Source organism: Aplosporella prunicola (genome assembly GCF_010093885.1).
Source record: "Aplosporella prunicola CBS 121167 unplaced genomic scaffold K452scaffold_69, whole genome shotgun sequence".
Taxonomy (NCBI): Eukaryota; Fungi; Ascomycota; class Dothideomycetes; order Botryosphaeriales; family Aplosporellaceae; genus Aplosporella; species Aplosporella prunicola.
The window spans coordinates 20,630-47,214 of NW_022983597.1; the positions used below are offsets into that span (position 1 = coordinate 20,630).

At 52.7% G+C, this 26,585-nt stretch overlaps 12 protein-coding genes across 12 annotated transcripts; 8 read left to right on the top strand and 4 right to left on the bottom strand.

The window, feature by feature from the left end:
• Positions 1 to 645: 645 nt before the first annotated feature.
• K452DRAFT_292808 (uncharacterized protein) lies at positions 646 to 2,560 on the bottom strand. Its single transcript, XM_033541447.1, has 2 exons — positions 1,171 to 2,560; positions 646 to 1,114 (listed from the first exon to the last, which is right to left on the bottom strand). The coding sequence occupies exons 1-2, from the start codon at positions 2,145 to 2,147 to the stop codon at positions 823 to 825; spliced, it is 1,269 nt and encodes a 422-aa protein (XP_033391666.1). The 5' UTR covers positions 2,148 to 2,560; the 3' UTR covers positions 646 to 822.
• Positions 2,013 to 2,597, top strand: K452DRAFT_150386 (uncharacterized protein). Its single transcript, XM_033535529.1, has one exon. The coding sequence runs from the start codon at positions 2,234 to 2,236 to the stop codon at positions 2,546 to 2,548; it is 315 nt and encodes a 104-aa protein (XP_033391667.1). The 5' UTR covers positions 2,013 to 2,233; the 3' UTR covers positions 2,549 to 2,597.
• A 117-nt stretch (positions 2,598 to 2,714) lies between these two features.
• K452DRAFT_292809 (uncharacterized protein) lies at positions 2,715 to 4,134 on the top strand. The gene has a single exon (XM_033541448.1). It carries the CDS (start codon positions 2,747 to 2,749, stop codon positions 3,650 to 3,652), a length of 906 nt encoding a protein of 301 aa, XP_033391668.1. The 5' UTR covers positions 2,715 to 2,746; the 3' UTR covers positions 3,653 to 4,134.
• A 421-nt stretch (positions 4,135 to 4,555) lies between these two features.
• K452DRAFT_280726 (uncharacterized protein) lies at positions 4,556 to 6,418 on the top strand. Its single transcript, XM_033539465.1, has 3 exons — positions 4,556 to 4,693; positions 4,752 to 5,492; positions 5,541 to 6,418. Exons 1-3 carry the CDS (start codon positions 4,592 to 4,594, stop codon positions 6,264 to 6,266), a joined length of 1,569 nt encoding a protein of 522 aa, XP_033391669.1. The 5' UTR covers positions 4,556 to 4,591; the 3' UTR covers positions 6,267 to 6,418.
• A 333-nt stretch (positions 6,419 to 6,751) lies between these two features.
• K452DRAFT_292812 (uncharacterized protein) lies at positions 6,752 to 8,229 on the top strand. The gene has a single exon (XM_033541449.1). The coding sequence runs from the start codon at positions 6,783 to 6,785 to the stop codon at positions 8,172 to 8,174; it is 1,392 nt and encodes a 463-aa protein (XP_033391670.1). The 5' UTR covers positions 6,752 to 6,782; the 3' UTR covers positions 8,175 to 8,229.
• Positions 8,230 to 8,335: 106 nt separating this feature from the next.
• On the top strand, positions 8,336 to 10,028 carry K452DRAFT_150420 (uncharacterized protein). The gene is made up of 2 exons (XM_033535530.1): positions 8,336 to 8,640; positions 8,698 to 10,028. The coding sequence occupies exons 1-2, from the start codon at positions 8,528 to 8,530 to the stop codon at positions 9,896 to 9,898; spliced, it is 1,314 nt and encodes a 437-aa protein (XP_033391671.1). The 5' UTR covers positions 8,336 to 8,527; the 3' UTR covers positions 9,899 to 10,028.
• Positions 10,029 to 10,733: 705 nt separating this feature from the next.
• Positions 10,734 to 11,851, bottom strand: K452DRAFT_238393 (uncharacterized protein; the record flags this gene model as incomplete). The annotated part of the gene is made up of 4 exons (XM_033537655.1): positions 10,734 to 10,925; positions 10,980 to 11,305; positions 11,357 to 11,540; positions 11,597 to 11,851. 4 exons carry the CDS (start codon positions 11,849 to 11,851, stop codon positions 10,734 to 10,736), a joined length of 957 nt encoding a protein of 318 aa, XP_033391672.1.
• A 197-nt stretch (positions 11,852 to 12,048) lies between these two features.
• Positions 12,049 to 14,331, top strand: K452DRAFT_259867 (uncharacterized protein). Its single transcript, XM_033538508.1, has 4 exons — positions 12,049 to 12,296; positions 12,351 to 12,639; positions 12,700 to 13,386; positions 13,448 to 14,331. Exons 1-4 carry the CDS (start codon positions 12,078 to 12,080, stop codon positions 14,212 to 14,214), a joined length of 1,962 nt encoding a protein of 653 aa, XP_033391673.1. The 5' UTR covers positions 12,049 to 12,077; the 3' UTR covers positions 14,215 to 14,331.
• A 1,078-nt stretch (positions 14,332 to 15,409) lies between these two features.
• K452DRAFT_313597 (uncharacterized protein) lies at positions 15,410 to 17,549 on the bottom strand (the record flags this gene model as incomplete). Its single annotated transcript, XM_033543677.1, has 2 exons — positions 15,410 to 17,082; positions 17,138 to 17,549. 2 exons carry the CDS (start codon positions 17,547 to 17,549, stop codon positions 15,410 to 15,412), a joined length of 2,085 nt encoding a protein of 694 aa, XP_033391674.1.
• A 1,276-nt stretch (positions 17,550 to 18,825) lies between these two features.
• On the top strand, positions 18,826 to 20,451 carry K452DRAFT_292816 (uncharacterized protein). Its single transcript, XM_033541450.1, has one exon. It carries the CDS (start codon positions 19,247 to 19,249, stop codon positions 20,147 to 20,149), a length of 903 nt encoding a protein of 300 aa, XP_033391675.1. The 5' UTR covers positions 18,826 to 19,246; the 3' UTR covers positions 20,150 to 20,451.
• Positions 20,452 to 20,643: 192 nt separating this feature from the next.
• Positions 20,644 to 22,905, bottom strand: K452DRAFT_354163 (uncharacterized protein; the record flags this gene model as incomplete). The annotated part of the gene is made up of 3 exons (XM_033545870.1): positions 20,644 to 21,989; positions 22,042 to 22,423; positions 22,749 to 22,905. The coding sequence occupies 3 exons, from the start codon at positions 22,903 to 22,905 to the stop codon at positions 20,960 to 20,962; spliced, it is 1,569 nt and encodes a 522-aa protein (XP_033391676.1). The 3' UTR covers positions 20,644 to 20,959.
• A 1,334-nt stretch (positions 22,906 to 24,239) lies between these two features.
• K452DRAFT_362854 (uncharacterized protein) lies at positions 24,240 to 25,630 on the top strand. The gene is made up of 2 exons (XM_033546538.1): positions 24,240 to 24,781; positions 24,828 to 25,630. The coding sequence occupies exons 1-2, from the start codon at positions 24,515 to 24,517 to the stop codon at positions 25,587 to 25,589; spliced, it is 1,029 nt and encodes a 342-aa protein (XP_033391677.1). The 5' UTR covers positions 24,240 to 24,514; the 3' UTR covers positions 25,590 to 25,630.
• Positions 25,631 to 26,585: the final 955 nt, after the last annotated feature.

Sequence of the window (26,585 nt, forward strand, 5' to 3'; positions counted from 1 at the left end):
CCTTGTCATGCCGGCCCGCAACGTCCTCCGGCTTGTCCGTCGACGGCTTGTTCGCCTTGGATAGCTCGAGATCGTTTTCCATCTGGTTCGGGCGCGCCATCTTCGAGCTCTGGCGCGCTTGGCCCGAGGAGCCGCCTTCGAGCGCTGTGGAGTATGTTAGCGCGTATGGGCTTCGGGCTTGGGGTTGGGTGTTGGGTGTGGTGGGCAAAGGAAGGTGGTGGTGTGAAGTAGGGACGCACAGTCGCTGCCCTCGGAGGCGATCTTTTCTGCGTTGCGGAGGGACATGCTTGCTAGGTAGGTAGGTTTCTTCTGGTGCGGATAGGTGGGGCAGAGTATCAGTGTGTAGCTGGACAGAGCTGTTGTGCAACGTGGGTTGTATACGAAGAACGAGTAGATGGACGTCCTTTTAGAAGTAGGAGTACCCCGCATGGGAGCAGATGTACGTTAAGCCTACGTCATAGGACGGCGCCTTCTACCTATCATCGCGGCTTGGAGCTCCAATCACGAGAACCGTTTTCGCCGTGGCGTCTGGGGCCGGCGGCAAGACCATTGGCCGGATTGGGATGATTGGTCGAGACGTTGGACTTCATCTGAGTAGAATGTACAACGTACGCGATAGAACATGAGCTCCTGGGATGCAAAAAGTTGAGGGACGTTCAAGCATCTATTATCAAGCTGTACTGGTGTTAAAGGGCATATCGAAGGGAACTACCGTGGAAGCATGTTACTGCCGGATGCGGGACATCGAACATCGAACCCGCATAGCAACCTCGACCATGCCTATTTTCATCCGCCACTCCAAAGACGCCTCACCCATCATGCCTAACCGTCCGTAGGCTTCCAGCTGTTCTCCTTCTTCCACTTGTTGCCGGTGATCAGGTCCGGCGCCGTACTAGACAGGTAATCCCGACCCTTGATCAGCCAGACCATGAAGCTGGGCAGCTTCCAGCCGAATATGGCGCCCACGCCCTTGCTGCGGCCTACCGGCACCAACTGTGTCTCCTTCAGGTTCGGCTTGTACGGCCGGTCGCCGCCCTTGGGCGTGATTGTCGCGCCGGGCTTCTCCTCGCCTGCATCGGCAAAGGCGAGCAGGTCGCGCTTCATGTTCGTCATCCTAAACAGAAGTGTCAATAGTCTGATAGGGCCATTGGATAGAGCTCGGGGACTTACACGACTGGAACTGCATCGTAGATGTCCATGACACCGCCGCGGGTGTAGGATCCGACATCACCGAGGGCGTAGACACGGGGGCCGGCAACGTCAACCCGCAGTGTAGTGTTGTTCGTTTGGACGTATCCTCTGTCCGTGAGCAGCGACTTGGGCACGTATTCGGTGTTGGGGACCTGGCCAGTGGCCGGGATGTAGACGTCGACTGTGACTTCTTCACCGGTGCTGATGCGGACAGTAGTCGTGCCATCACTGTTGTCGGTAGCCTTCTCCATTCGGACCCCGTACCTGACCTCCACACCAAGGCGAGCCAGGTATCCTTCAGCCTTCTTCCCCAACTCAGGACGCAGCGCCGGAAGAAGATTCTTGTTGTCAGTGACCACGGTGATGTGAGCTTTTGGCTCGACGGGCTTGCTGGCGAACCAGCCGGGTGTGCCGTTCAGGTATTCACCTATCTCGCCAGCAGTCTCAACGCCTGCAGGACCACCACCAGCAATCAAGATGCTCTTGGCTTTGACCAGCCTAGTGTTCATCGAGCTGAGCTCCGCCTTGCTGGCTTCGGAGGTGCTGTGAAGGGTGAAGAGAGGGCTCGGAGTACGCGTGCCAGTTGCAAGAAGCAGCGCATGGTAGCCGAGGACCTTCTCAGGTCCCTCAGCCGAAGCAATGTTCACCGTGCGTGTCTCGTTGTCCCATGCGGTAGCGGTGCCCAGAACCAAGGTGACAAGGTTGCCATACTGCGCCAAGCCCGGAGCGATAGGGTAGAAGGTCTTGGAGTTGGGCATCAGGTCGGTGGAGACAGCAGCACGTGGGCTGGCGACGCGGAAGAAAAAGTCCCTGGACGGGCTGATGAGGTAAACGTGGTATTTCTCGCCATTGGATGTAGGCAAGAATGGCAGGACGTGCTTCAGCGCGTAGTGAGTGGCGCTGATGCCAGCGAAGGAGGCGCCGAGAATGACAATGTTTCGCTCGTTGGAAGACATGGCGATATGATGCAGAGACTGGAGCAAGACAAAGAAAAAAGGCCGAGAGGTTGTTGTTAAAAAGTCCGAGGGAGCACGAGGATGGAATGCCGTGTGACGGAGGCGGAGAGCCGATGGCGTGCGTGCCGATGGCTTTTATCTGGCGCTGGCGGCTGAAGCTGAGAAATCCATCACCAACTCATTGTGAGTCCTCGGTGCTGAAGCATATCCGTCCCCGAAGCAACTTTCACTCTCTCCTTTCAGCTTACAAACGAAGTGAAGTTGGGGGAGCAGGAAGGAGCGCGAAGGTGGTTGTAGCTAGCGCCACGTGGACCAAGCGCTATTCTTCAAGACCTACATCGACCGGACAGAAATCAATCCAAGTCATAATAAAATATGACCGAGGAATATGCAGGAAATAAATTAACTCCACTACAAAACTGTTGTCCTGGGTATACTTGGAGCTGCGGGTGTGCTGCATAGGTCGACCTCTCGGCACCTCTCCCACCCGGCCCGAGCCAAATTTATAAGCAAACGCCCGCTTACCCCACAGCTAGTTACCCGGAGTTAGTGTCACCATAATCATGACTGCTTCCATCGGCATTCTCTCCATCGGGGACATGGGCTTGGGCATTGCGAGGTTGCTCCAGGCCCATTCGTGTCACGTCCTCACCTCGTGCGCCGGCCGCAGCCCAGCCACCCGCAAGCGCGCTGAGTCTGCCTCGATCGATATCTTACCGGACGACATCAGCCTTGTGAACCGTTGCGACTACATCCTCTCCATTGTCCCACCTCGAGATGCCAAGGCAACCGCCGAGCGAATCATAGCTGCATACAGGCAAGGTGCCCGACAGCCTGATGGTAACCCACTGTACTTTTTGGATCTGAACGCCATTTCTCCTACCTCAGTGCGTGCTATTGAGTCACGTATCAATGAAGAAACACCAGCTATTCGTTTTATCGATGGCGGAATTATTGGCTCTCCGCCTAGTCGGATCAGTAAAGGCAATGATCTGAGTTCCTGGAAACGGCCCAGCATTCCCATCTCTGGCCCGCACGCACTTGACATCGCGCCGGTCAGCGGGCAAAATATTGCTTCCGTCCTCAACACCAAGTACTTGGGACCCACTATCGGCACGGCAAGTGGTTTGAAAGCCTCTTTTGCATCCCTTACCAAGGGCTTCACGGCCCTGGCCATTCAGTCCTTCAGTACAGCGGAACAAATGGGCGTTTTACCAGAGTTAAAAGAGCAGTTGCAGGAGTTTTTTCCGGCACTGGGAGAACGGGCCGCTAGCGGATTAGTAGGAATGCCTAAGAAGGCGTATCGTTGGGTTGGCGAGATGAATGAAATTGGAGAGACGTTTCGGGACGACGGAGGTTGGTCTGACGCCAACGTCTTTGACAACATTGCAGAAGTCTATCGCGTCGTATCGGACACCAAGCTAGGTGATCAGTATGCCGAAGGGAAGAAAGACCTTGATGAGGTTGTTGAAGGCCTAGTCGAAGGATTGGATCGGAAGCCATAGCTGATGTCGTAACTTTCATCTACGGTGAAGGTTCGTATGCTTTGAGGGTACTTGGACTATGATGTTTGAAAGCATCTGAAAGTTTAACCAATTCATAGTTATTCGACCCAGCGACAAGTAGACGACAAGAATCAAACAAAAAGTTTAAGGATCGAGATTACGCAGGAGCAAAACACTTTCTTTAAGGACCCAGAGAAGACGAGCACAGCAACGAAAAAGCAAAACAAAGCATTCCGCAAAGCTTATCATGATGTCAAACCAGCAAAGAGACGTTCGCGTCGCCGATTGGTCCCAGGTCACTTTATTCCTCATCGAAACCAATCAAGTTAATACAGCTTGCTTGTCTCAGTCACCACCGATCGAGATTCACCGTCTAGCGAGAAAGGAATGATATAAGCAGTCTCTATAGAGTATTCCTTATCTAGATACATACCTAAATTAGCTATAAGCCTAAAATTTTATGAACCCAGATAATTTGCCCACCTCTTCTAGATATTTTGCCCCTTGAAAAGTAAAAACACTTTATATAATTCTGTAGATGCTATCACGTGGGGTCGGCAAAATATCTAGAGGGGTGGGTAATTTATCCGGTGCCTAACTAGATTTCTTCTTCTACTCGTACAAGTATCATTATCTCATTAAGTGGTGAAGCGTGCTTGATAGTGACGGACGTCACCTTGTTTGTTATTGAAATCAATCAAATTGATACAAACTACTTTCCATCTGCAATGTAGTCGGGTGTGAGGAGGCCGTCGCGCACTGACGCCGCGCCAGCCGCCCTAGCGGACTCGGCAGGTTGACCGTATCTCACGCTCCAACGTCATTGTCACCAGGACCCTAGGTTTCCATTAGTGCCAGCCACACTTTTTTCTTGTCGGTATCAGATCTGCCTCCCGCTGTCATCTCAGCACCCTTCCTCCCCATCCCCTCGGTACCATCATGTCTTGGGTCGCATCCCGAGCCAAATCGTTCTACAATGACAAGCGGCAGCAAGTCGTGCTCTTCTCGAGCACGGCGATAGCGCTGTACGGATATGACCAGGTAAGAATCCTTGTCCTGGCAGCGTTTCCGCATGTTGTTTCATCTAAACCGATTCCAGGGCATGATGTCTCTGATTAACACGAACCACGACTATCTCGCGCGCATGGGCATCAGCGCGGATGATCCAATGGTCGGTATGGTAGTTTCCGTCTATTACCTAGGCTGCGCCGTTGGTGCCGTCGGCTACTCGTGGTTTGCCGACCGTTATGGGCGCAAAAAGTCTATTTTCCTCTGTCTCGCGACTGCGAGTTTGGGCAACTTGATCATGTTTGTCGCGGGCCTGTACTATCATCGGGGCGCGCTCGCCGTTATGTTACTGGGGCGCGTCATCATGGGTCTGGGCGTCGGCGGTATAGACAGTGTCATACCCGTGTACAGTGCTGAATTGTCTGAAGATGATGCCAGAGGTAGAGCTTTGGGACAAGAGTTCCAAATGAATATCTTCGGCCTCAACATGGCCTTTGGTATTAACCTGGGCATCACCGTGGCTCTCGGCAAAGAAAACCAATGGGCATGGAGAGTCCCTATCATTGTCATGCAGGCATATCCCCTGTTGCTGTTGGCCTTTATTGAGAGGTTGCCCGAGAGCCCTAGATGGTTCATTTACCACCAAAGGGATGAAGATGCCAAACTAGCCTGCGAGGATCTCGATCCCGGCAGTGGTGACAAGAAGTTCGAGGAGCTGAGCGAAAGCCACAAGCAAGAGGCGGACAAGCATGTCGGGTACAAAGACATGTTCACCCCTGGCCATCCGCAGTTTCACCCGACCATGGTCACCATCATGTGCCAGGTGAACCAGGTAAGGTCAAGCCGTATATTTTGTTAGACCGCAGCTGATCCATCAAAGGCTTTGACAGGTTACGGCGCTGTGTCGGTATACGGTCCTCAAATATTCGAACTCCTGGGCTTCGGCGTCCGACAGGCCGAATACTTGACGCAAGGGAACTACCTCTCGTACCTGTTCCTCATGACCTTTGCCTGGCTCTTGATCGATGCTGTTGGGCGACGTAAACTAATGATCAGTGGTAGCATTGTGCTTACCAACTGTTTCCTCCTCTTGGCCATTTTAGGTGGCCTTGCCATGAATGTGGATAACTTGGAGCACGTCCATGGCCTTGCCGTTGCCATCCCTGGCATTGTGACCTTGTTTACCGCCACAGGGGCATTCGGAATAGGTTGGCTTGCTACCGTCTGGCTGATACCGACCGAGCTTTACCCTACGACGGCGCGAGCGCAGGGCACTGCCATCAGTGTCGTTATTTGGGGTCTGGCCAACTTCACCGTCACCCTTATGACTCCGATCATGTTTAACAATCTCGAGTATTGGATATTCATCGTCTTCGCTGTGACAAACGCGATGGCAGGTATTTGGACATGGATGTATCTTCCCGAGAGCGGAGGGCGAAGCTTTGAGGAGAACCAGCAGTTCTTCGATGATGCTGCGGATGCTGGAACGTGGAGAGTCAAGAAGGTTGACGGGGGGAGTTACTTGAGAATGCCTTATCCGAACAGCGGAGACCACTCTGGAGAGAGGGAGCCGCTGCTCAGCAGAGTGAGGGATCAACTGCCCTGAGCGACGGTGTAGTACAGTCAGAGGGGGATATTGTTTCCATCCCCCAGTGAGTGGTACTATCTAGAAGCGAAGTAATCCAAGTCGCTTTGGATGGGTGTTAGCGATACTGCGATTGTGCCTGTATACTCTTATAAGCAGACAAGAACGCACCCTATAAACCACTTGTATAGACTTAGAGCCTGCGTCCGTATACGGCAGTCTTGCCTATATGGTCTTATAAGTAGACAAGAGCGCTCATTTAGATCAATTCTTACGTAGACATAGAGCTTGCGTTCGTAGCTAACCATATGCTTAGGAGGATATGTAGATTGTAATAACATCACCCCTGCGATGGAATGGAGGGAGTGTAGAATGTCAATTTATGCGCATGAATTGCCCAGCACGGACCCGGAGAGACGATCGCGGGCGGGGGATCGACACACTTGACAGCACTTTTCAGAAAGCTGCCCCTTACTCTGGGCACCTTCCCCTCCACCCACGTATCACGACTGCAACCGAACTGTGCAATCTCTCGTTATGGACGATTCCTCGCCTGTTGTCGTCGCCCGCGATCTGCGGCTGGAGCAGGCCTTTTACGGCACCATCATCCACTCAGTGTCGCCCACCGAGGTGCGCGTGTTCGAAAAAGGCCTTGTTATGGTAGGACCGGACGGTAAGATAGCACTGTTCCGCGAGCATGTCGAAAAGTCGCAAGTCGCCGGAATCCTTGCCGAGTTTTCCACAGGCGCTGGATCTCTCCGAATCCGCCGCTTGGAGCGCGGCCAATTCCTCATCCCAGGATTCATTGATACGCACAACCACGCCCCGCAATGGACGCAGCGCGGTACAGGCGGCGGCAAGATGCTGCTGGACTGGCTTGATGAAATTACCTTCCCCCACGAAGCCAGGTTCAAGGACCCGGAGTACGCAAGGAAGGCCTACTCATCCTGCGTTGACGGCATCTTGAAACAAGGCACTACTACCGCCTCTTACTATGGAAGCATTCACGGCGAAGCCACCAAGATTCTCGCCGACATTTGCTTCGAAAAGGGCCAGAGGGCGTTGGTTGGGAAGTGCAACATGGACCAGAACTCGCCCGACTTTTACCAGGAGGCCGGCGCTAAGGATTCTCTGGATGCCACCGAGGACTTTATCTCCCACGTGCGAAAGCTCGATCCAGCCGGCCGGTCCGTGAAGCCCATCATCACCCCTCGCTTCGCCATCAACTGCGATAGGGATCTCCTCACGGGCCTAGGAAAGATCGCAGCAGCCAATCCGGATCTGCCCATTCAAACGCACTTTGACGAGGCGGAAGATGCGATTCAGTTCACCCGGGAGCTGTTTCACGAGTTTAGCAACGAGGCGGACTTGTATGAGAAGTTTGGTTTGCTGAACGAGAGATCCATCCTCGCGCACTGCATCTACCTTGAAGACTACGAATTGCAGCGCATTCAGGAGTTGAAGTGCGGCGTCGCTCACTGTCCGGTTTCCAACACGATGATCGGCGGCTTCCTAGCAGCGCCGATTCGCGAGTACCTGCGCCGGGGCATCAAGGTTGGACTGGGTACAGACAGTGGCGGTGGCTCCTCATCGTCTATAATCGATGTCATAAGGCAAGCGTCAGTCGTTTCGAGAGCGCGCGAGGTGGCCACAGACGGAGCGGACCCCGCACTGACACTCAACGAGCTGTTCTATCTTGCGACTATGGGCGGCGCGCAGGTGTGCGGGCTCGCAGACAAGGTGGGCAGCTTCGAGGAGGGTAAGGAATTTGACGCGCTGGAGATTCACACATTGGGGCCCGATGCGGGGATTATCGCAGACGTAGAGGAGGATGATTCGGCCGAATACATCCTAGAGAAGTTCTTGATGACGGGCGACGACCGTAATATCAAGAAGGTTTATGTGCGGGGCCGGACGGTAAAGTCATAAGAGTTATGTAATTAGGTATGTACTACAGTCAAACAGGTTACGACTTCCGACCGTTAAGAGGGTTGACTGTTTGCGACGCAAGATAAAGTCTTCTTGGATGCGCCGACTTTCCGTACTCGCATGCACAGCGAATCCGGGGAAACATAAGCTACGATCGACAGGGGATTTCGGCAGCGGTACGGTAGCGCGCGCGCGGATCTCAATATAAGGCGGCGTTTCATCGTCGCATCCTTTATCTAACCTGTTTGCGGCCTTCGGACATCACGCTCGCCGGGGGGGGCTTCTTCACTCCACTTCCCGCTCCCTCACCAGACACACCCTCGTTTCTTTCTTTACTTTGACGAGCGCGCGTCATGGCGCCCCCGGCCTTATCACCCTTGTCGCCGCGCGACATCTCCTCCACCTTTGGCAATGTCAAAGACAGTCTGAGCTCCTGGGACAAGTGCATGTCCAAGACCTACTGCAAGTGCGTACCTGTCTCACTCTCTATCTCGCGCCTGCGCTGACTCTCTTTCCCTCGCAGATGGCCCGTTGTAGCAGTAATCATAGTAAGCGGCCTGATCGTCTTCTCGTTGCTTTGGTGCTTCGCCCGTTGCCTCTGCTGCGGCGCACAATGCTGTGCCTGTTGCCGCTGCTGCCAATGCGGCCGTCACCAGCGCGTGCACCGCCATGTCGACTCACCACCTCCGCAACCCATCAACTCTCAATACCAACCACCGCCACCCATGTATGCTGGACCAGGGCCGGCCCCTGGATATGAAGCCCAGCAAAAGGGCGTGGCGCAGTTTGCTTCGTTCGAAGGAGCCACCAAGGACGGGAAATTTAACGAGGATGCGCTTCCAGCCATGCCGAGTTGGGACCAGGCCGTAAGCCGGAAGGTCGAGGTCGAGGTCGAAGAGACACCAGTCGGCCACGACTCGAGCGACTACGAGATGCAGAAGCTCGATCCTAAGGGAGGGCCAAACGGCACTCCTCCCCCGCCCAGCATGCGTGGCTCGCCTCAACAATCCGAAACCGGTTTCCCTCCCCAAAGCGGACCACCAGGACAACAGCCAACGACCGCTTTCGCCAATGGCGACCTGGCTACTCCGCAATCCTACCAGACGATGCACGAATACCACGCTGGCCAGGAAAACATGTACGGCAACAACCAACAAGGCTACGGAGGCTATGGAGGTTACGGGGCGCAAGCTCCGCCGCCGCAGAGCCAGCCCTACTTCCACTCCGAAGATCCCTACGGCCAGCACTACCAAGACGACCACAACGGCGCAGTAGGAGGCTACGGCGCGCCGAGCGTGAACGGCTATCCAGCGACGGGCTACGCGCCCTCGGGCTCGACCATGTTCGAGCCGCCCTCGATAGCCGGCGACCCGCACCAGCAGATGCACTCGCCCGCGCCCTACAACATGCCCATCTCGCACACCCCCGTCAACGACACCTACCAGCGCACCATGTCGCCGGCCAACAGCGCCTTCGCTCGCGCTCGCTCCCCGGCCAACGACCCTTATGCCCGCGCCCGCTCGCCCGCCATGCCCCAGCCCCAGCCCGTGGCGCCGTACCGGCCGTTCCAGCCGTTCCAGCCGTCCGTGTCCCCGCTCCACGACCCCGTCGCTCGCACCATGTCGCCCGCGCGCACAATGTCGCCGGCCCAGCCGCAGTCGCAGTGGCAGACGCAGTACGCGACGGGGCAGGCGCCGCAGGGAGGCGGCCCCGGAAGATGGTGAGAGGATGTGGGCAGCGGCGGGCTCTGAGCGCTGAGCGCCGCGCCGCGGATCCTTATAACCTTTGCTTTGTCATGCATGCTCTTTTGTTGACCTTCTGAGATACCCGTCTGGCTGCGGCACGGTTCTGTTTTTTTCCTTTTCTTTTCTTTCGTTTTCTATAGATTGCGCGGTTCATGTTTCCGTATTCGCGCAGGTGCATAGCGACGGCGTTGTAGTAAGTCGAGAGGGGCTACGCAAATGAGTTATATTCCCCTCAACTATGACCGGCGCCGTAGTTCAAAAAGGTGGCAGATTTCGAACGTGGCGGGATAGAGTAGGCCAGAAGTGCTGGCACGGCTTGCGAGCAATAGTCCCGCTCCACGTCGACATGATGGATGCTCTAGCTAATAACTGGATGACGACGCAACGCTCACCTCCTACCTAGCTAGTGTGAAAAGCCCGACCTGAACGCGTGTTGTCCCAAATTAGTACAGAGGAAGCTAATTTTTGCAGTAATAATATCGAAGCGAATATTGATTAGAAGTAGCACGTCTTTGGACGTGCAAGCTCATCTCCCATACGTTTAAAATAGTCTTACTGCACGGACGAGGTTGACTGGTTCCAGAATGAGCCCATAACTTTGTGGGACAAAGGAATCCTGTCAGCTTGCACCTCATGCAGGCACCAGACTACCTATCCGAGGTCATGCCGTTGCTATGCTTTTACCCACCCTTTCCCCTATGCAATAGACTATTCATACACATAGTCGTGCATCTTCAAGAAACTCTGCAGAATCAGATATCTTTTTTGAAGCCCTCTTAAACGTCCGGACGCCAAGCTGTGATGGAAGTAGAAATCATGCCTTGGCGGCGGGTTTGGTGGGATCCTGCCGACTAAGAACCCACATAAAAACAAACTGCACAACGTAGGAGTAAATGAAGAGGAACTGAGTGCGGCGGTTGCGCTGGGATCGTGCAACTGTGTAGCTGGCACCGCTGCTCGTGTTCGGGGAGGTATCGGGGAGTAGCACATATTTCAGAGAGCGAAGCTAAAACAATCAGTTACCTGGTCCGCTAGATCTCTGCGAGATTCATATACTTACCAAAAAGAAGGCGTTCGCAAAGTAGGTGTATAAGAAAATGGACCACCCAATCAGGCCTCCAGTGCCTGCGCCTTTGTTGAAGATCTCCGCCAAGACGAGCGTGACTATGATACCAACAAACTTGTAGCCGGAATAGGCCACCAGGTCCAGCAGTTGCGACTCGTTGCTGATGCTCAAGAGGTAGCACCCAAGTTTTAGGCCCATAATCTCAAATATGACGACGGCGAATGCCGTGGTGGCAGTAAGACCTAGCAATTCCGGGTGGAAGGCGCCGCGGAGGCCGGCAAGGAGGGTCGAAAGAAGAATATAGGTGACAAAAGCCATGACTAAGTCGCGCATTAGCGGCAGCCAGATACGATGCGTCCAGAGGCGCGTACCTGGGATATACATGTCCGGGCTGTTGATATCCTCTCTCGGGGGCATGAAGAAGCCATCCTGGTTCTGGCGCACCCACGGCCTGTGGCGCCAGGGAAAGAGGACGATATAGAGCTTGTTGACGACGTACGAGTTGCTGACGTTGAAGTAGCGCTTCAAGGCGCTGACGTTGACGTAGTTTTTGAACTGGCGGGGGTTAGCATTGGACAGGCAGCAGGCGGGCGAGCTATAGGAGCACTGACGTTCTGCTCCATGTACTGATGGCCAGCATCCATGGCGGTCTTGCCGAGCTGGAAGCCCATCTGGGCGGTGGGGTCGCTCATGAAGCCGCCAAAGGCGGGATGGACGCCCTGGGGGTATCCATAGCTGTTGGCAGCCTGGGCCTGGGCCTGCGGAGGAACCGGCGGAGGAGGCGAGCGGAGCTGGGGAACGGTGCTGACGTGCTGGGGCACGGGGTGGTGCAATGGCGGGGAATTGGCGTAGGTCGGCCGTTGCATGGCGACGTGTGGAGATGGTGGGAAGCGGGAGAGCTGGTGGTTGTGGGGGTGGGAGGTGAAGATGTGTTGATCTGGCTTCCGTCTTGCGCTGCGTCCTTACGAAATGCGTCCGTGCGCACGTCACCGCCGCCGTCGACTTTCCATTGCGGCGTCGCGCGCCCGCTATCTATCTCTCTCCCTTCTCCGTCGCCTTCCCCCTCGCATCCCTCCTGCCACTCTCCACATCATGCTCGACTCGTTCGAAATCATCTCCACCTCGGGCGTCGTGCTCTGGTCCAGGAAATATGCCCCAGTCGCAAAGGCCACCATCGACACCTTCTTGCGCGAACTCATCGAAGGTGTCATCACCGAAGACCTCTCAGCTGCCCAGAAGCCGACCTACAAGGCCAAGGATGGCTTGACTCTGAAATGGACTACCGCCAAGGACTTTGGTCTCATCTTTGTAGTATGCGCCGCCATCCGAACCGCGCCGATGCGGCGTGACTGACGCTCTTCGCAGGCCGTCTACCAATCGCTGGTCCACCTTACTTGGATAGACAAATTGCTCGACAACGTCCGCGCCCTCTTCACCGAGCTCTACAAGGACCAGCTCAAGAAGTCCAATACTAGCGTCATCAATTGCCCCTTTGATGGCTACTTTGACAGACAAGTTCAAGAGCTAGAACCGCATGGCGACAGTACTGCCACGCGCAGCCTCGAGCCTGCGCCTACCGCCGACTACACTCCCCCTTCAAGCTCGGGGACTGATCGTGCCGATCTGGCTCCACCTATGCCCGGCTTGCGCAAGCGTATGTTTGACTGCTGTCACGCCATTCTGTTCTCAGTGACGCCTGCTAACTTTCTACCAGCAACGCCAAAACCGCTTTATAGCAACAACACTTCGACCGACGTTACACCCATTCCCACACCCGATACGTCGCGTCCTGCTTCTCCGGCGGTTAGCCATCTTTTGACCGCAAAGGGCGGACCCGGAGGACGCCAATCACGCCGTGCCAGGAAGAAGGGCGCGGCAGTGTCTGGACCCATGTCATCCGGAGACGAGTCTCCCGCCAGAAAGTCGACTCCCTCCAAGGGAGCAGCAAAGAAAGGGAGAAAATGGGATGAGTTTGGTGCCGCAGATGAAGAGGATGACTCTATTTTGGATTACTCCGCGGCATCACTTGAGGGAGATGCACCGACCGCAACCACAGTGGAATCCGTTGATTCCGAGACATGGGGCAAGAGGACGGGCAAGGGCGAATTTGTGCTGAAAGATTTGGATGAAGAGATGGACTCGATTTTGGCTTCCGCGAACGCTAAAAAGGATACCGACGAAGCCGCACCTGGAGGTATAGTCGGGTCGAGCCTCGGCGCCATCGGTGGTCTTTTCAGGAACGTTGTTGGCGGCAAGACGCTTACAAAGGAGGATCTGGCTAAGCCGCTGAAAGGCATGGAAGATCACCTTCTGAGGAAGAATGTGGCCCGCGAGGCTGCGGTCCGCCTCTGCGAGAGCGTTGAACAGGATCTAGTCGGTGTCAAGACCGGCAGCTTTACTAGTAAGTTTCCTATGCCCGCTCTAGGTCTGAGTTATCCATTGTGTTGCTTACACTCACTCAGGTGTTGAAACTACGCTGCGCAATGCCATGGAATCCGCTCTCCGCAAGATTCTGACTCCAACAACCTCTCTGGATCTTCTCCGTTCCATTCAAAATGTTACCAACCCCTCTTCGCTCTCTATGCAGAGTTCCCGCCCCTACGTCATTTCCATTGTCGGTGTCAACGGCGTGGGCAAGTCCACCAACCTCTCCAAAATTGGCTTCTTCCTTCTCCAGAACAAGTTCCGCATCCTCGTGGTGGCGGCTGATACTTTCCGTTCGGGTGCTGTCGAGCAACTCCGAGTTCACGTTCGCAACTTGCAGGAGCTTAGTGCTCGTGAAGGTGGCTCTGTTGATCTTTACGAGCGCGGTTACGGCAAGGACGCTGCGAACATTGCTCAAGATGCTGTCAAGCATGCCGCTGTCTCTGGTTATGACGTCGTTCTTATCGACACAGCCGGCCGTCGCCACAACGACCAGCGTCTCATGTCGTCGCTGGAAAAGTTTGGAAAGCTCGCCAATCCCGACAAGATCCTCATGGTGGGCGAGGCGCTCGTTGGCACAGACTCGGTGGCGCAGGCACGCAACTTCAATGCGAGCTTTGGCGCTGGTCGCAAGTTGGATGGTTTCATCATCTCCAAGTGCGACACTGTTGGGGACATGGTTGGAACGCTGGTAAGCATGGTCCATGCGACCGGCATCCCCGTCCTCTTCTTGGGCACGGGGCAGCACTACAGTGACCTGAGGACGCTGAATGTCAGCTGGGCTACCAAGCTTTTGATGAGCTAGGTGAGGGGTCTCTTGTCGATGCCCGCACAGTTCCAAAGCTCTGTGAGCTATGTTTTGACGCTTCCCCGCTTAAATGATAGATATGTCCATAGCGCCTACGTTGGTTAATGTACGATTGTTATCATATAAATGTCCTTGACCATTAATGTCTTTGTGAGACTATCAAACAACGGCAATTGTTAGGCATGCGCGTGAGTATTGTTCAGTGTATCCGGTCAGACTGGTGTGACGGAGAATAGAAGGGGTATGCCAGCTATACCTCCACGTAAATGTTTGATACGAACATAGCTGAGATCTATAACTCTCATCCACACCGCCAACCAGCCACCTGATTCGCAGCGCACATTCGTATTCGCGCGTAGTCACAGCATCCCACTTTGTGGCCCCCAACACAGGCTCGTGTTCATGAGAGGAAGCGTTCGTGCATACGACAAAGGCTGTCTTATCCATGCACTCCTAGCGCGAGAAAGAGTGGTGATAGGATAGCCATTCCCCAGACTTGACAACGCCCAAGCCGTATTTACCTAATTACCTACCGTTTCTTTTCTCTGGGCGATCGTGGCGGTGGATCTTGGGGGCCATCGCGATTCGCGATGCGGCGGCCTGGCGGCCTGACGGGTAAGAGCGGAATGATCGTGCTTATTGCTCCATCCCGCTTCCGCCCGAAAGTAAGGCGGCAAGGCTGCGCGACTTTCGCCACGCCTTTGCCCCCGAGCTAAGGCCGTCCAATCGTAGGTGAGACGTTACTGTACTCCAGAGTATCAACGGTAAACACCAGAGTTCATTCACTCATATTTCCAAAACGCGCATCCACTGCCCAGTTTGAATCAATACTTTCACGAGTGAAAGCTTCATGTATTCACGCTAAACTATAAACTATCTACTTACTCCGCCTGCTCCTAGTCTTTAGCGGACCTTGGTCCGCGTCCGAGTAAGCTCGGGGACAGGCAACCGGAACTCCACCACCTTATTCCGTTAATCCCCAAGCCCGCCAAAGCAGATGGATATATCCAGGGGTACCGCCCAAATCAATCCGCAAGTAAAAGCAAAAGAAAACGCAAAAGGAAAAAAGTGAACAAAGGGAAGAACAAAGGCTTGAAGGTTCAATGTACATTGTCGTTTTCTTCCACACAAGCCGGAGAGGCCCGCGCCTGATCAAGGGAGTACGACAGGTCTTGTCCGCATTATGAAGTAATCAAAAGATTCCTTCCCACATTCCAGGGCCCGATCTTCTCCGGAGTGCTTGAGCGACTTCGCTGGCGCAGCAGGCCCGCTTCCGACCAAAGTCCTTCTCGACAGGGTGTCGTACTTCAGTCATCGCATAATACGGGGACTGCGACACGTTCGCGTTCAATCCCGAGGTTGGAATCATTCCAGTGGGCGTATGAACCATAAATGAGGAGGCAAGGCTGCAGTCCGGCAGCACGGAGGAAGACGAGACTTGCTCGGGTTTACAGTTGTCCAACAAGAGCAAAGTCTCAGCAGCAGCATTGTCACGGAGGAGGCTCCGGACATTATGCTGCAAAGATAAGTCTACAGAGGACCTACAGCGCTTGCGGCCTTTAGGAATATCGTCGATCTTAATGGTGCGCGGCGACACTTCATCGCTTTGGTTGGCCAAGCATCTAGCTTCAGAGGCGTCATTGATCCGGAAGCTTCCAAGTCCTGGGGACGGTATCGAATCCAACGTGGTATACTCCGTCATCTCCGCATCCTTCTGCTGCGCTAAGTAAGGCAGTTTCGCATTGCGGCAGGTCGCCAACCTCGCCAGTTTGGCGTTGTTCGGCGCCCAAGCTGCAGACGAAACAGAAGATATCGAAGAAGCGCGCGAAGAACGCGAGGAGTTGTCAGATATCATTGATTCCGGGGAAGAAGACGAAGAAGTAGAAGACATCGCAAGCGATGGTCGTCTGCCCGACATTTGATAGGCTTCCAGGCCATTAAACCTCGGAGTAGGTGTCCACTGGTCCAGGTTGCAGCGAGTCGACATTGCGCTTTGGTGCTGTGCCATAGCAGCGCACATAGAAGGACGCCTCGGCCCAGCCGTCATTACACTCGCTGCAGGAGTGCTTGTGACGTTGGTCTGAGGGGTCATCTGTGGCGTAGGCAAAGGTCCTAGGCGCGCCAACAATGGTGCAGGGGGCGCATTGTCAACCGTTGGTTCCAGGAAGAAAGGTGTAGCAATCGCGCGGGGAATTTGTACATTTGTGCCCCAAGCATCGCGCGCAGAAGAAGCAACGGCGGATGCGGGAGGGGTCAATTGCCTCGGAATGCACAAATGGGCGGAATTCTTCCGGATTATGTCGACAGTATCCAACTCGGGTGTAAGGAGGGGAATGAGAGTCTTCCATTCATCCAACCCATAGCGCAGTTGAGGCGCACCCGGAGACGGGGGCGGCTGCGACGAAGGAGCTGCGCGGAGGACAATAGCCTGCCACCGTTCAAAGACTGGATCCGTGATGTGCAATTTCCAGTTGACGGCCTTCAGGAAAGCCATCTCGTTGGTGTTGATCTCGCAAACTTTCAACCCGGAAATTTTGCTCCATGCACGAGCAGAGTAGTTCCTGTCTTGAAGATATTTCGACGCAAGAATAAGCGCCGCAAGGAACATACGTCTGCCGCACTGCAAAGCACGAAGTGACTGATCTTCGGGCTGTTCCATAGTGAAGTCGTACTTCGGAACATGGGCCTTGATGAGAATCAGGTAGTAAAGCGCAACCTGAAGGGTCGAATAGCTGGTCCTAGACCGGCGGAGCGTTTCCTGGATGAACGTCCTGAGAGGGAGTACGCCTCGTCCAGACGTCGCCTCGGTGCGACACGTCGGTACCGACAAGGGCCAGATGATTTCCACCATTTGAGTGGCAGAGTCTTAGAGGACAGGTTCTCAGTAAAGTATTGAAATACTACGGAGTAGAGTGCTTACCAACGAGGCTGTCAACGAACTTGACAGTGCGCTCACTTTGCCGCACAAGGGCAGGTGGGGCGCGCCGGTTGACAGTGACCGAGCATCGACGAGAGTTTTGGCGGAGCTCCGGGGGCACAGGTACGTCCACGGTCCTCAGGGGCGGAAGGGAGGTTTGGCTCTGGCACCAACTTGGAAGTTGAGGAGGGACACTCCCATTTTGCGGAAACGCTTCGCTCACAGCCGGGCATCCTTCAGCTTGACGGCAGTCCCAAGCGCGCGGCAGTGAGCTCGTTGTTGAAGATAGAGAGGCTTGAGAGGAGGCAGTATCCACGGAGAAGACCGAAGAAGATGATGATGAAGCGGAAGACGAGAGAGATGAGGTGTAGGGATGTGAGGCATCTTGACTCAAGAAAGGAAAGTTGCAACCCATGATGTAAATGAAGAACGCCTGGGTATCCTGACCAAGATTGATAGGAAATTGAAAGGAGTGGGAGGGAAGTCCGCTTTTGTTGCGATTACTTTTCCTTCAGAAACCTGACAGGTTCGAACGCTTTTGCGTGGCCGTGGGGTGACCAGAGAGTAACCGGTGAGACAAACCAAGGGACACCCGTCCGTCGCGTGATTGTGTGGTCGACGGATTTGCTCGAGTGCTTCTGCCTTCCGGATCAGGAAATGCAGAACAGAGGCGCGGGTGGTTTTTTTCGAGTTGACAGTTGACCGTGCAGCGTCGGAACTGAGCTAAAAGGCGGTAGCGATGCTTGGCCGACTTTTCTGCTCGAGTGCTTCAGCTGGTGAAGAAAGTTCTCCAGTCACCGTCAGCTACAGAGATCACCTAAACAAGATCTTGCCCGAGACAGTTCCGCAAGGAGCTTCGAGTATGGATCAGCCGTACGGGGCTTTTGCCGTCGCAGAGCTGAACAGAAGTCGAAGGATTGCGGTGTCTAGCAGGAGGCCTCGATGACGAAGAAGGCCTTGTTAACAGATCCGATGGTGATATCTGAGCGACTGATGACTGGAGCTTTGTGGGACGCGTGGTACATTGTGACTAGGTCGGGTTTGTGTTGGAGACGCGTTAGATGGTGACTGATGGCACCATGAGCCTTTACGGGTCTTCTGATGAGCGGTTGAGTGGAGAGGTGTGCGGAATGCGCGTCAAGTTGATTCGAGCCGAGGTGATGATGGTCGAGCGCGCAAGTGAGGTAGAGCGGAGTCGAGCGGGACAGGCGGTCGCGATCGAGTTAACGAGACGAGAGCCTGGTGTAAGAGGCGAAGGATATGGGTGAGATTCAGAAGAAGACGGGAGGCTGCGGGAGTAAAGTAGTAGGTAGGAGAGGGATGAGTCTTTGGCGGAGGCGATTAGACGGCGGTCGGGTCGGGTGGGTGTAGGTCGAGTAGGCAGCTACGGTGTAGGCCTCGGAACCGATTTCGCAGCGTCGGAAGACGTTGTTAGACGGTCCAGGGCGAGGCGAGGAATTTAGAAATCATGGTGGTTGCTTTGTATTGAGTGTAGGTGGCGGAGGGTGCTTTGAGAGATATAGAAGACACCGACTCATAGTCTGGGTACGTACTTGCCTCCCTTCAAAAAGCGATCGGGCCGCAAATTGGCCATAGCGCGCGCGCGGCATAGCAATCTGGAGACATCGCCAGCCGTCAAAGCCGTCTCCGCCTTGCCCGGTCCTGTTCTCCAGCTTCCTTCTCTCTGACTATGAATCTCTCCTGTATCTTTGTTTCATTTCCCGCCCTTTCTCGCCCTGCCGCCAACCGCCGCCTATGGCCACATTGTTTCGCCCCGTCCACCGCTCTTCACGACGGCCCAATCATGGCTCAGCCCTTGGGTTGCCGGGCTCACCAATTCCTTACTGTGCAATTAGCCACCTTTTGACTCACGCCGCGCGCGGAATAGCCAAGGCCACTCAAAGTCCCCAAAACCCAACGCTTGGGGCTTAGCCAGCTGACTCACCGTAGGCAGCTGGGCTCTTCTGCCTACGAGCTTTCGCCACTGCGCGCCCCCCTGGCCCCCGCCTAGACGTCATGCCACGAGGTCTGGTCACGCGTTTGCCTCGTCAAGTCTTTGCCAGCCAGCCACGTTGCCGGGAGATTGATCAACGACAACCCCACACAACGACAATGTCGTCGAGACTCGCCTGTGCGGGCAAGGGCGTGCGCCTGGCCGACTGTATCCCCCGCGGCGCTTGGGATTCCCATATGCACGTCGTGGACGCCAGGTACAAGCTTTCCTCCACTGCCCTCTACACCCCCACCCCCCACACCCTGGACCAGGCCTTGCAATTCGAGTCCCTCTTCGGCATCAAGAACATTGTCCTCGTTCAACCATCCATCTATGGCAACGACAACTCGTGCACCTTGGACGCCCTCGCCGCTGTCGGCCCTCGCCACGGCCGAGCTGTCGTCGCCATAGACCCCAACGCTACTCGCCCAGAAACACTAAAACAATGGCACGACATGGGAGTCCGAGGAGTAAGACTCAATTTGAAATCCGTCGGCAGAACTCCCTCGCGCACCGAACTCTTTGCAGAGCTCATGGCTCATGCCGACATGATCCGGCCGCTTGGTTGGGTCTTACAGGTGTATCTGTCCTTGGATGCCGTTCAAGACATCGAGCATCTGATGCCAAAATTGGATGTCAAGCTCTGTATCGACCATTTCGGCCATCCTAGCTTACCACAAAACATCGCAACTCGCCGGTCTCTAGATCCTTATACGTTACCTGGGTTTGAATCATTAATCAGGCTCCTCAAAGGGGGCCGTACGTGGGTCAAATGCTCTGCCGCGTATCGTATCGAAAAGGAGCCTGAAATGCCTTCTGTTGAGATCATCGCTCGAGAACTGTTGCGTGTAGCCAGTAAACGGGTCGTCTTTGCAACGGACTGGCCCCACACCAGGTTTGAACATACAGACGTAAGGTCATTTGTAGAGGCCTGTTTGAGGTGGTGTGAGAACAATCCAGACATGCGGGAGCGCCTTTTTAGGAGAAATGCCGAGGAGTTGTGGGACACTGTACAAAGTTGATCTACGCCTGATGAGCTAGTTTAACGTCCGTCACCATGAAGCGAGATTCACCGTGAAGGAAGATGGTGATTCTTGTACAGAGTAGAAGAGACCCAGCTAAGATGTGTAAAGTCTGTGTGCTCTAAGATCTATGCACCCATACTCAGGACTCGGGTTGGGAGCTAGGCAAGGAGTACTCTGTAGGGACTGCTTGTATCGTCTCCTGTCTCGCTAGACGGTGGATCACAGTTCGCGATGACGGACGTTACTACAGCCATTGCTATAGCCCGAGACACTGTGGCACCATCTTGCGTAGTAAGGCTTTTCACGGTTACGTGCTTGTCATTGCACGCGTGGGAAAGACGACCTCGTTGGTGTCGTCTACTTTCTAGAAGGTCTGTATTCACTTATGCCTGAGTGGCACATCGGATCGACAACTTTTACTGCATCTAACTTTTCAGACAATAGTCTCTCGCGCAATAACAAGAGCAACGATTGAAAGAAAGCCGAGGACTGCAATTTCTGACTACCATGGCATCAGGTAAACTAGAGAATCCGTCGAGTTGCTGGTAAACTCGAGATCGAGCCCACTTGCAATAGAAGCATATGGGAAGCTTGCCTTGATGGGCTAGCAGTAAAGCAATGTAAAGGTAAGTCCCGAGGTGAAAGAAGCTAAATGCCGCCCACATGCGCCAGAAAAGAGGTTAAAGTACAAATTCAAGGAATGGTTAACGCCAGTGCATTCTTTGGGAACCGAGAAACCTCTCCAGAGGTACGCGCAAGAGCAATCCAGTGATGCCATAGTGTCCTGGAATGGAATCATGAGGAACCTTACTCCCTGTTCAAGAGGAACGGACATTCCGTGGGTGTGATCTTGCTCATTTCAAGATGAGTCAATCGAGTTTCTTCGCTGTCCGGAGAGGTGGCAATGGCCTCTCCAGGTTGGGGCTCAACAGCCTTCTCTATATCTTTTGGGTGAGGATGGACGTGATTAACAGGGCATCCGGAAAAGCTCTGCGGAGATGCGGCTGCCCCGTCTGTCCGCTCATGCTCAACAGCGCCAGTGACCCCAGATGAATATATCGACTTGCGCGGCGTGACGGGCTCTGAGGCAGGGGGGGTAACGTTGGTCCAGCTTTCGGCCTCCGAACTACCAATTGAGAGGGCTCTCTCACCTTCGAGTGCATCATGGAACTTTTCGGGTTCACAGCCAACAGGTGGTAGAACGTCAAACGAGCTCATTGTTGCCTCCGCTTCATGCCACATCTCGGCTTCTTGGTCATGCTCCTCTGGTTCATGTACATGGCCCGGCAATGGCTTTGATTTATGTGTCCCTGTCTCGGCCGTTTTGTGTCCTTTATCATCGTCAGGTTCCACGTTCGTGTCCAATCCCTGCTCATCAGTCTGTCGTCCTGAGTGCGAGGGGAGCCAGTTTCCATCGGCATCCTGAACGTCATTGGGCTTGTGGGAGGCAGGAGGAAGCGCTTCCGCCTGCGCATCAGAGATCGACTGCTGTCCAACAGGCTCGAGAGCTGTACCGTCTAGCTGAGAAAGCTTTACCGGCTTTGCGTCAAGTGCTTGGTATGGCACTGGATGTAGAGTGTCGGCTGGTTCGCTTTGTTCGGGGCCCAAGTTCGGGGTCGCAGTGGATGCAGACTCGCTTGCACTCGTGCTTGTGCTCTTTCGGGCAACAGGTTCTTTGTTGACAACACCTTGAGGAGCAATCTGCCGGAACATATCCATTGGATCGAACCAGGTCTCAACCCTCTGCAACCTGATTTTATCGTCAACCGTCGCTACCGTCACGCCTTGAATGTCGATTGGACCACCGTGAGCCTTGGCTGTCACCTTCTCGTCTTTGCTAAAACTTGTTTAGCAGGTAAACCTTTTTCGCTATCCCGAGACAAACTTACTCGTTGAATCCGACGTAGTCGTTCTTCATGGTACCCCAATGGCGCCACCTGAACGACACATGAGGTGGACCACTGTAGACCTCAAGAACTTCCCATGCAAAGGATGGCATCATTCTCTTGAACGTTTTATGACTGGAAGCAAAGTCCGAGTTCACTGGGCTGTAATACTCGTTGGGTGCAATGATAGCGTTGTAGGTCCCGACCTTGAGCATGTGCTCAGCAGTCTGGGGAGGTCCGCCGTTGATGGCGAATGAGTAATTGGGAGCATCGATGGACCTCCAATCCTCCAAGTGCGGTTTGAAAGATGCTTCAACTTCCCAGTTCTTGACAAGGTTTTCCACGAGTTGTGGCAGGCTGCCAGCTTCGTGGTTCATTTTCTTGGCTAACGTCTCCGGTCAGTCTCGACATCAACAACGGGGAGCGGGTAGGACTTCATGTCCCGGGAGCTATGTGAAAGACAAGATGACAAACGACAACCATTGAGGAACAACAAAACAGCTTAGCATGCCAACGACCGCTAGCAAAGTCAAAGTGAAGTGTGAAGACATCAATCCCACGCGAGACTTGAACATGCAAAATGCACACCCGGAATTGCAGGCCACAAACCCACAGGAGACACGAGGTTCCCACGTGGTCAGGCAAGAGACGGCTTCAGGAAGGGATGGGCAGGGTTGCTTGCATGAGTGATGAGCAAAGGGAATACATACTCTCTGCAAAGACCTTACGCGTCTTTGTGTAATCAGGCGCGCGGCCATATCTCCACTTCACCTCCTTGTCCCTCAGGACGGCATCAGGATCGGTGAGGTAGTCTGGCAGAGCGGCAGGCTGGGCTGGAGCAGGAGTGCCGGTGTCAGCGGAGGCCATTGTGTGTTGAGAGGTTGGGTAAGGAAGGGAAGATTGAAGAGGGAGAGAGGGGCGGGGGAGAAAGAGAGAGCAGATAAATAAGAATGGCGCGAATTGGGCGTGCGGATTAGGAAGAGGAAAGTGCATCTCCGGGGGTTGCTGCCGGCGTCACACATTCCTCTTTCCCCGTTGCACCAGCATCACACCAAGCGTGCCTTGTATCACTTTGCCGCCGTCATAGCCTGGCCAGTTCCCTTCTCCATCCACGTTTTCAGACAGCGTTTCCCCGGTCAATTTACATTCGGCCCCACAGCCAGACCTCTTACGTCTGCAACAGTAAGGGCTAGGCAACCTTGGCCTGCATCGTCTCTGCTCCAGTCCGTCGCACACGCCGCTGGGAAATCTCTCCAGATGCACCAGAGCTCTGAGCGAAAGCTCTCCTATGGACCGCCCTTTCTTGAACCCGTCAAACTGGTCTCAGCCTCATCGCCATTCTCACGTGGTAACCCGTCAAATTGGTAGCTTGGTGGATCTCCGTCTTACTGCAGCCTGCCGACGGCTTTTTTAATGGGCCCCTGTCTGTCGTCGCGTGCGGCGTGCATGCATGCGAGATTCTAGGTATACACCTCCTAGTCCTCGCAACCTAACCTATCTTGCTGAAAAATGACCTATCGGTCAACACTTGTGCGTCAAGAATGCACCCGTCTAGAAAGTGTCTGGCTCGTAAGCATGATCACTTTTTATTAAAAACGCGCGACTAGAAATGCATGCAAATAACGTCCGTCACCGTGAAGCGAAATGGTGATACTTCGGAATGGAAGAAGAGACCTAGTTCAGATATGTAGAGGCTTTGTACGGAGAAGAAGAGCCTTAGGTAGGATATGTAGAGCCTGTATGCTCTAAGACCTTTTCACCTATGCCCGGAACTCGGGCTGGGAGTTAGATAAGAAGTACTCTGTGGGGGCTGCTTGTATCATCCTGTCTCGCTAGATGGTGGATCTCGATTCGCGGTGACGAACATTAAACCCTACCTATGCTCTTCCGCTTTGCAATGTAGCCGTCGTATGATATATTCATAACTAAGCTCTTGAACTAAGAAACCTGCGTGACTTTTACCAATCAATATCTCTTTAATTAATACATCTGGCCTTATCTCTGCATATTTTTCTCCTCGAGTAACATCCACTGGATTCTTGGGTCGTGCAGTGACTTGTGAAGCATTCCCGGTCTTGCAATTTGGCTTTCTTAGTTGATAATAAGGTTGCGAGCAGTAACACGTACACCATTACGTGGTCACCAGTTAGTTAAGGTTGTTGTACGTCTGTCCTACTTACGGCAGCAATGTAGGTAGCAATGCTTACACTTTGTGATCTCTGATATTGAAGAGTATAAGATTCGCACATGGCATCCTGTCACAAGCTACGGCCGTGCAACTCCGAGCAGTCCTTAGTTGCATGAGTCAGGTCATGTAAAGCCGACCGTGGCTCGAGCACAACCAAGCAGCAGGGCGCTTGGTCGCAGGTTTATATGACGTCATAGGTAACTCTTCCTCTACTCTACCTAACAACTGCTCTCGCTACTCTTCCGCATTTGCAGATCACGGTTTCGCTCTGTCATTTAGCTCTTCGCTATGGGTATACGAGACACACGAATTAGTTGGTCAATCTTGCGAGCCCTGTTCAACGATAACGACCACGATAATCGCGGGCTGCTCGCCCGCATTCTCTCCTTCTTCGCCTTGTTCCAGCTGGTTCTCGCGCGCTTCTGTGGCACTGCCTTCAAGCGCTTGCGTAAGGATGCTTGGGGTCTCGATGAGGACGAATATAGAGAAAGCTTTAGGATGGCCGATAAGAGGGGCAAGCTGAATTCAGTTGGTGACTTGGGCTACAGTGGCTCGGTATGTTGCACACATACAATTGCTAGGTCGTAGACTAACTCTTCAGACTTTCTTTACAACTCCCAACTCAAAATTTCTCATCAAATCTCTTCCACGACACTTTGAGCACACCTTCTTTACCGACGATCTGTTTGGCCCATACGTTACTTACATGGAAGACCACGTATCAAGCCTTCTTGTTCGCATCACAGACTTCCTCGAGGCTCTCGGCCCAACACTTGGCAGTGCAATAGGCACAGCACCTGCGCACCATGTTGTAATGGAGAACATACTTTATGGCAAGGACGTCGATCTCCAGAAAGACAAATGGGAAACCTACGACCTGAAGCCTGCGAGTTACTTCTATCCTGAGAGGGATGTTGCGGGCGGAATGCTTGCTCCAGAAAGTGTCAAAGAGAGGCTTGTGGACAAGTTTCCCGACAAAATTAGGATCACCTGCGAGATGCGCGATGAGTTGCTCTCTCTCTTGAATGATGATACAGCGCTCTTGAGCTCTGCGAATGCGGTTGATTACTCTCTATTTCTTATACGCTACCCAGCTACCCCAAGCCGGAAAACGTCCTCTCTCAGATCTCGCACAAGCAGTTGGCGGACTGGGGTGACTTCCAGCGACGGCCAGTGGATATACAGAGCTGTTGTGCTGGATTTCTTCTGGGCCAAGCACAAGATGCAGCCAAAGGTTATGACGAGTTTGATAAAGCTTTTCAATGTCTTTTTTAAGAAGGGGCCTATGAGTATAACAACAAATCCTGAGGAGTACAGGATGCGGTTCCTTGAAATGGTTAAAGGATATATCGAGGTTCCATGACATGATTAATGCCTTTACCTGGTTTCTTACTACTAAGAGGGATAGATAGTATATTCATAGAGTAATATTATACCTTTAAGAATATTAGGCCCTAGGCAATTAAATAACCTTTCTACTATAAATCTTTATATACCCTAGGTTAATAATATCCCTACGGCTATTTACTAAGATATATATATATATATGTTTTTAAGTATTTTCTAAGATATATATATTATTTCTAAGATACATATATACGTATCTCTTAAAGCTTTTCACTATATATATATAAAGTAATTTATTATAAAAAATATATATCTCTTAGAAGAATTTTTTTTTGAAAAAAAATACGGCTATTTACTAAGATATACATTTTTTTCGTAATATTTCTAAGATATATAAATATGTATATCTTAGAGTTTTACGCTATATACATAGTATTATATTACTAAATATATGTATTTTAGAAATTAAATTCGAAAATGTGTATATCTTAGAAATATATATTAAAAAATCATGTATCTTAGAAATATTTTTTAGAAAATATATTCTTAATAAATCGAATATATTCTTTTTTTTTTAAAAAAAAAAAAAAAGTAAATATACTCTTAAAAAAGCGAAATATACTTTTAATAAATTCTAAAAAAAATTTATTAAATAAATTCTTAAAAAAGATAACTAAATAGAATACCTAAACGCCTAAAAGTAGAACTATATAAAATTAATCTCTTCTTCTTCTTCTTCCTACGACTACGACCTAAATATAAGCTAGAAAAGCGTTATAACTTAGAAATTAAGCTAATTCCCTATAGCCGAATTTTTAGAGAAACCTTAAAACTCTTCTAAATTTTCTAAAGAATTCGAATTTTCTTTAGCTATTTTAGAAGAACCTAAATTTTATCTCCTTATTCTCCTAAAATTCGATCTTCTAAGATTAATTCTATACTAATTAAAAGTTTCCTAGCGTTACTTTTTAGCTAGGCGATTATAGCGACTAGCTATTATTTCTTTTATAGG

What these genes read in the sequence shown, in the direction of transcription:
- K452DRAFT_280726 (XM_033539465.1), top strand. Translation starts at nt 4,592, where the DNA reads ATGTCTTGGGTCGCATCCCGAGCCAAATCGTTCTACAATGACAAGCGG. An exon ending in CGCTGTACGGATATGACCAG is followed by an intron (nt 4,694 to 4,751) that starts GTAAGAATCCTT and finishes AACCGATTCCAG; the next exon opens with GGCATGATGTCTCTGATTAA. An exon ending in TCATGTGCCAGGTGAACCAG is followed by an intron (nt 5,493 to 5,540) that starts GTAAGGTCAAGC and finishes GATCCATCAAAG; the next exon opens with GCTTTGACAGGTTACGGCGC.
- K452DRAFT_150420 (XM_033535530.1), top strand. Translation starts at nt 8,528, where the DNA reads ATGGCGCCCCCGGCCTTATCACCCTTGTCGCCGCGCGACATCTCCTCC. An exon ending in ATGTCCAAGACCTACTGCAA is followed by an intron (nt 8,641 to 8,697) that starts GTGCGTACCTGT and finishes TTTCCCTCGCAG; the next exon opens with ATGGCCCGTTGTAGCAGTAA.
- K452DRAFT_150386 (XM_033535529.1), top strand. Translation starts at nt 2,234, where the DNA reads ATGCCGTGTGACGGAGGCGGAGAGCCGATGGCGTGCGTGCCGATGGCT.
- K452DRAFT_362854 (XM_033546538.1), top strand. Translation starts at nt 24,515, where the DNA reads ATGGGTATACGAGACACACGAATTAGTTGGTCAATCTTGCGAGCCCTG. An exon ending in ACTTGGGCTACAGTGGCTCG is followed by an intron (nt 24,782 to 24,827) that starts GTATGTTGCACA and finishes CTAACTCTTCAG; the next exon opens with ACTTTCTTTACAACTCCCAA.
- K452DRAFT_292808 (XM_033541447.1), bottom strand. Translation starts at nt 2,147, where the DNA reads ATGTCTTCCAACGAGCGAAACATTGTCATTCTCGGCGCCTCCTTCGCT. An exon ending in TACGATGCAGTTCCAGTCGT is followed by an intron (nt 1,115 to 1,170) that starts GTAAGTCCCCGA and finishes ACTTCTGTTTAG; the next exon opens with GATGACGAACATGAAGCGCG.
- K452DRAFT_259867 (XM_033538508.1), top strand. Translation starts at nt 12,078, where the DNA reads ATGCTCGACTCGTTCGAAATCATCTCCACCTCGGGCGTCGTGCTCTGG. An exon ending in ACTTTGGTCTCATCTTTGTA is followed by an intron (nt 12,297 to 12,350) that starts GTATGCGCCGCC and finishes CGCTCTTCGCAG; the next exon opens with GCCGTCTACCAATCGCTGGT. An exon ending in CAAGACCGGCAGCTTTACTA is followed by an intron (nt 13,387 to 13,447) that starts GTAAGTTTCCTA and finishes ACACTCACTCAG; the next exon opens with GTGTTGAAACTACGCTGCGC.
- K452DRAFT_292812 (XM_033541449.1), top strand. Translation starts at nt 6,783, where the DNA reads ATGGACGATTCCTCGCCTGTTGTCGTCGCCCGCGATCTGCGGCTGGAG.
- K452DRAFT_292809 (XM_033541448.1), top strand. Translation starts at nt 2,747, where the DNA reads ATGGGCTTGGGCATTGCGAGGTTGCTCCAGGCCCATTCGTGTCACGTC.
- K452DRAFT_292816 (XM_033541450.1), top strand. Translation starts at nt 19,247, where the DNA reads ATGTCGTCGAGACTCGCCTGTGCGGGCAAGGGCGTGCGCCTGGCCGAC.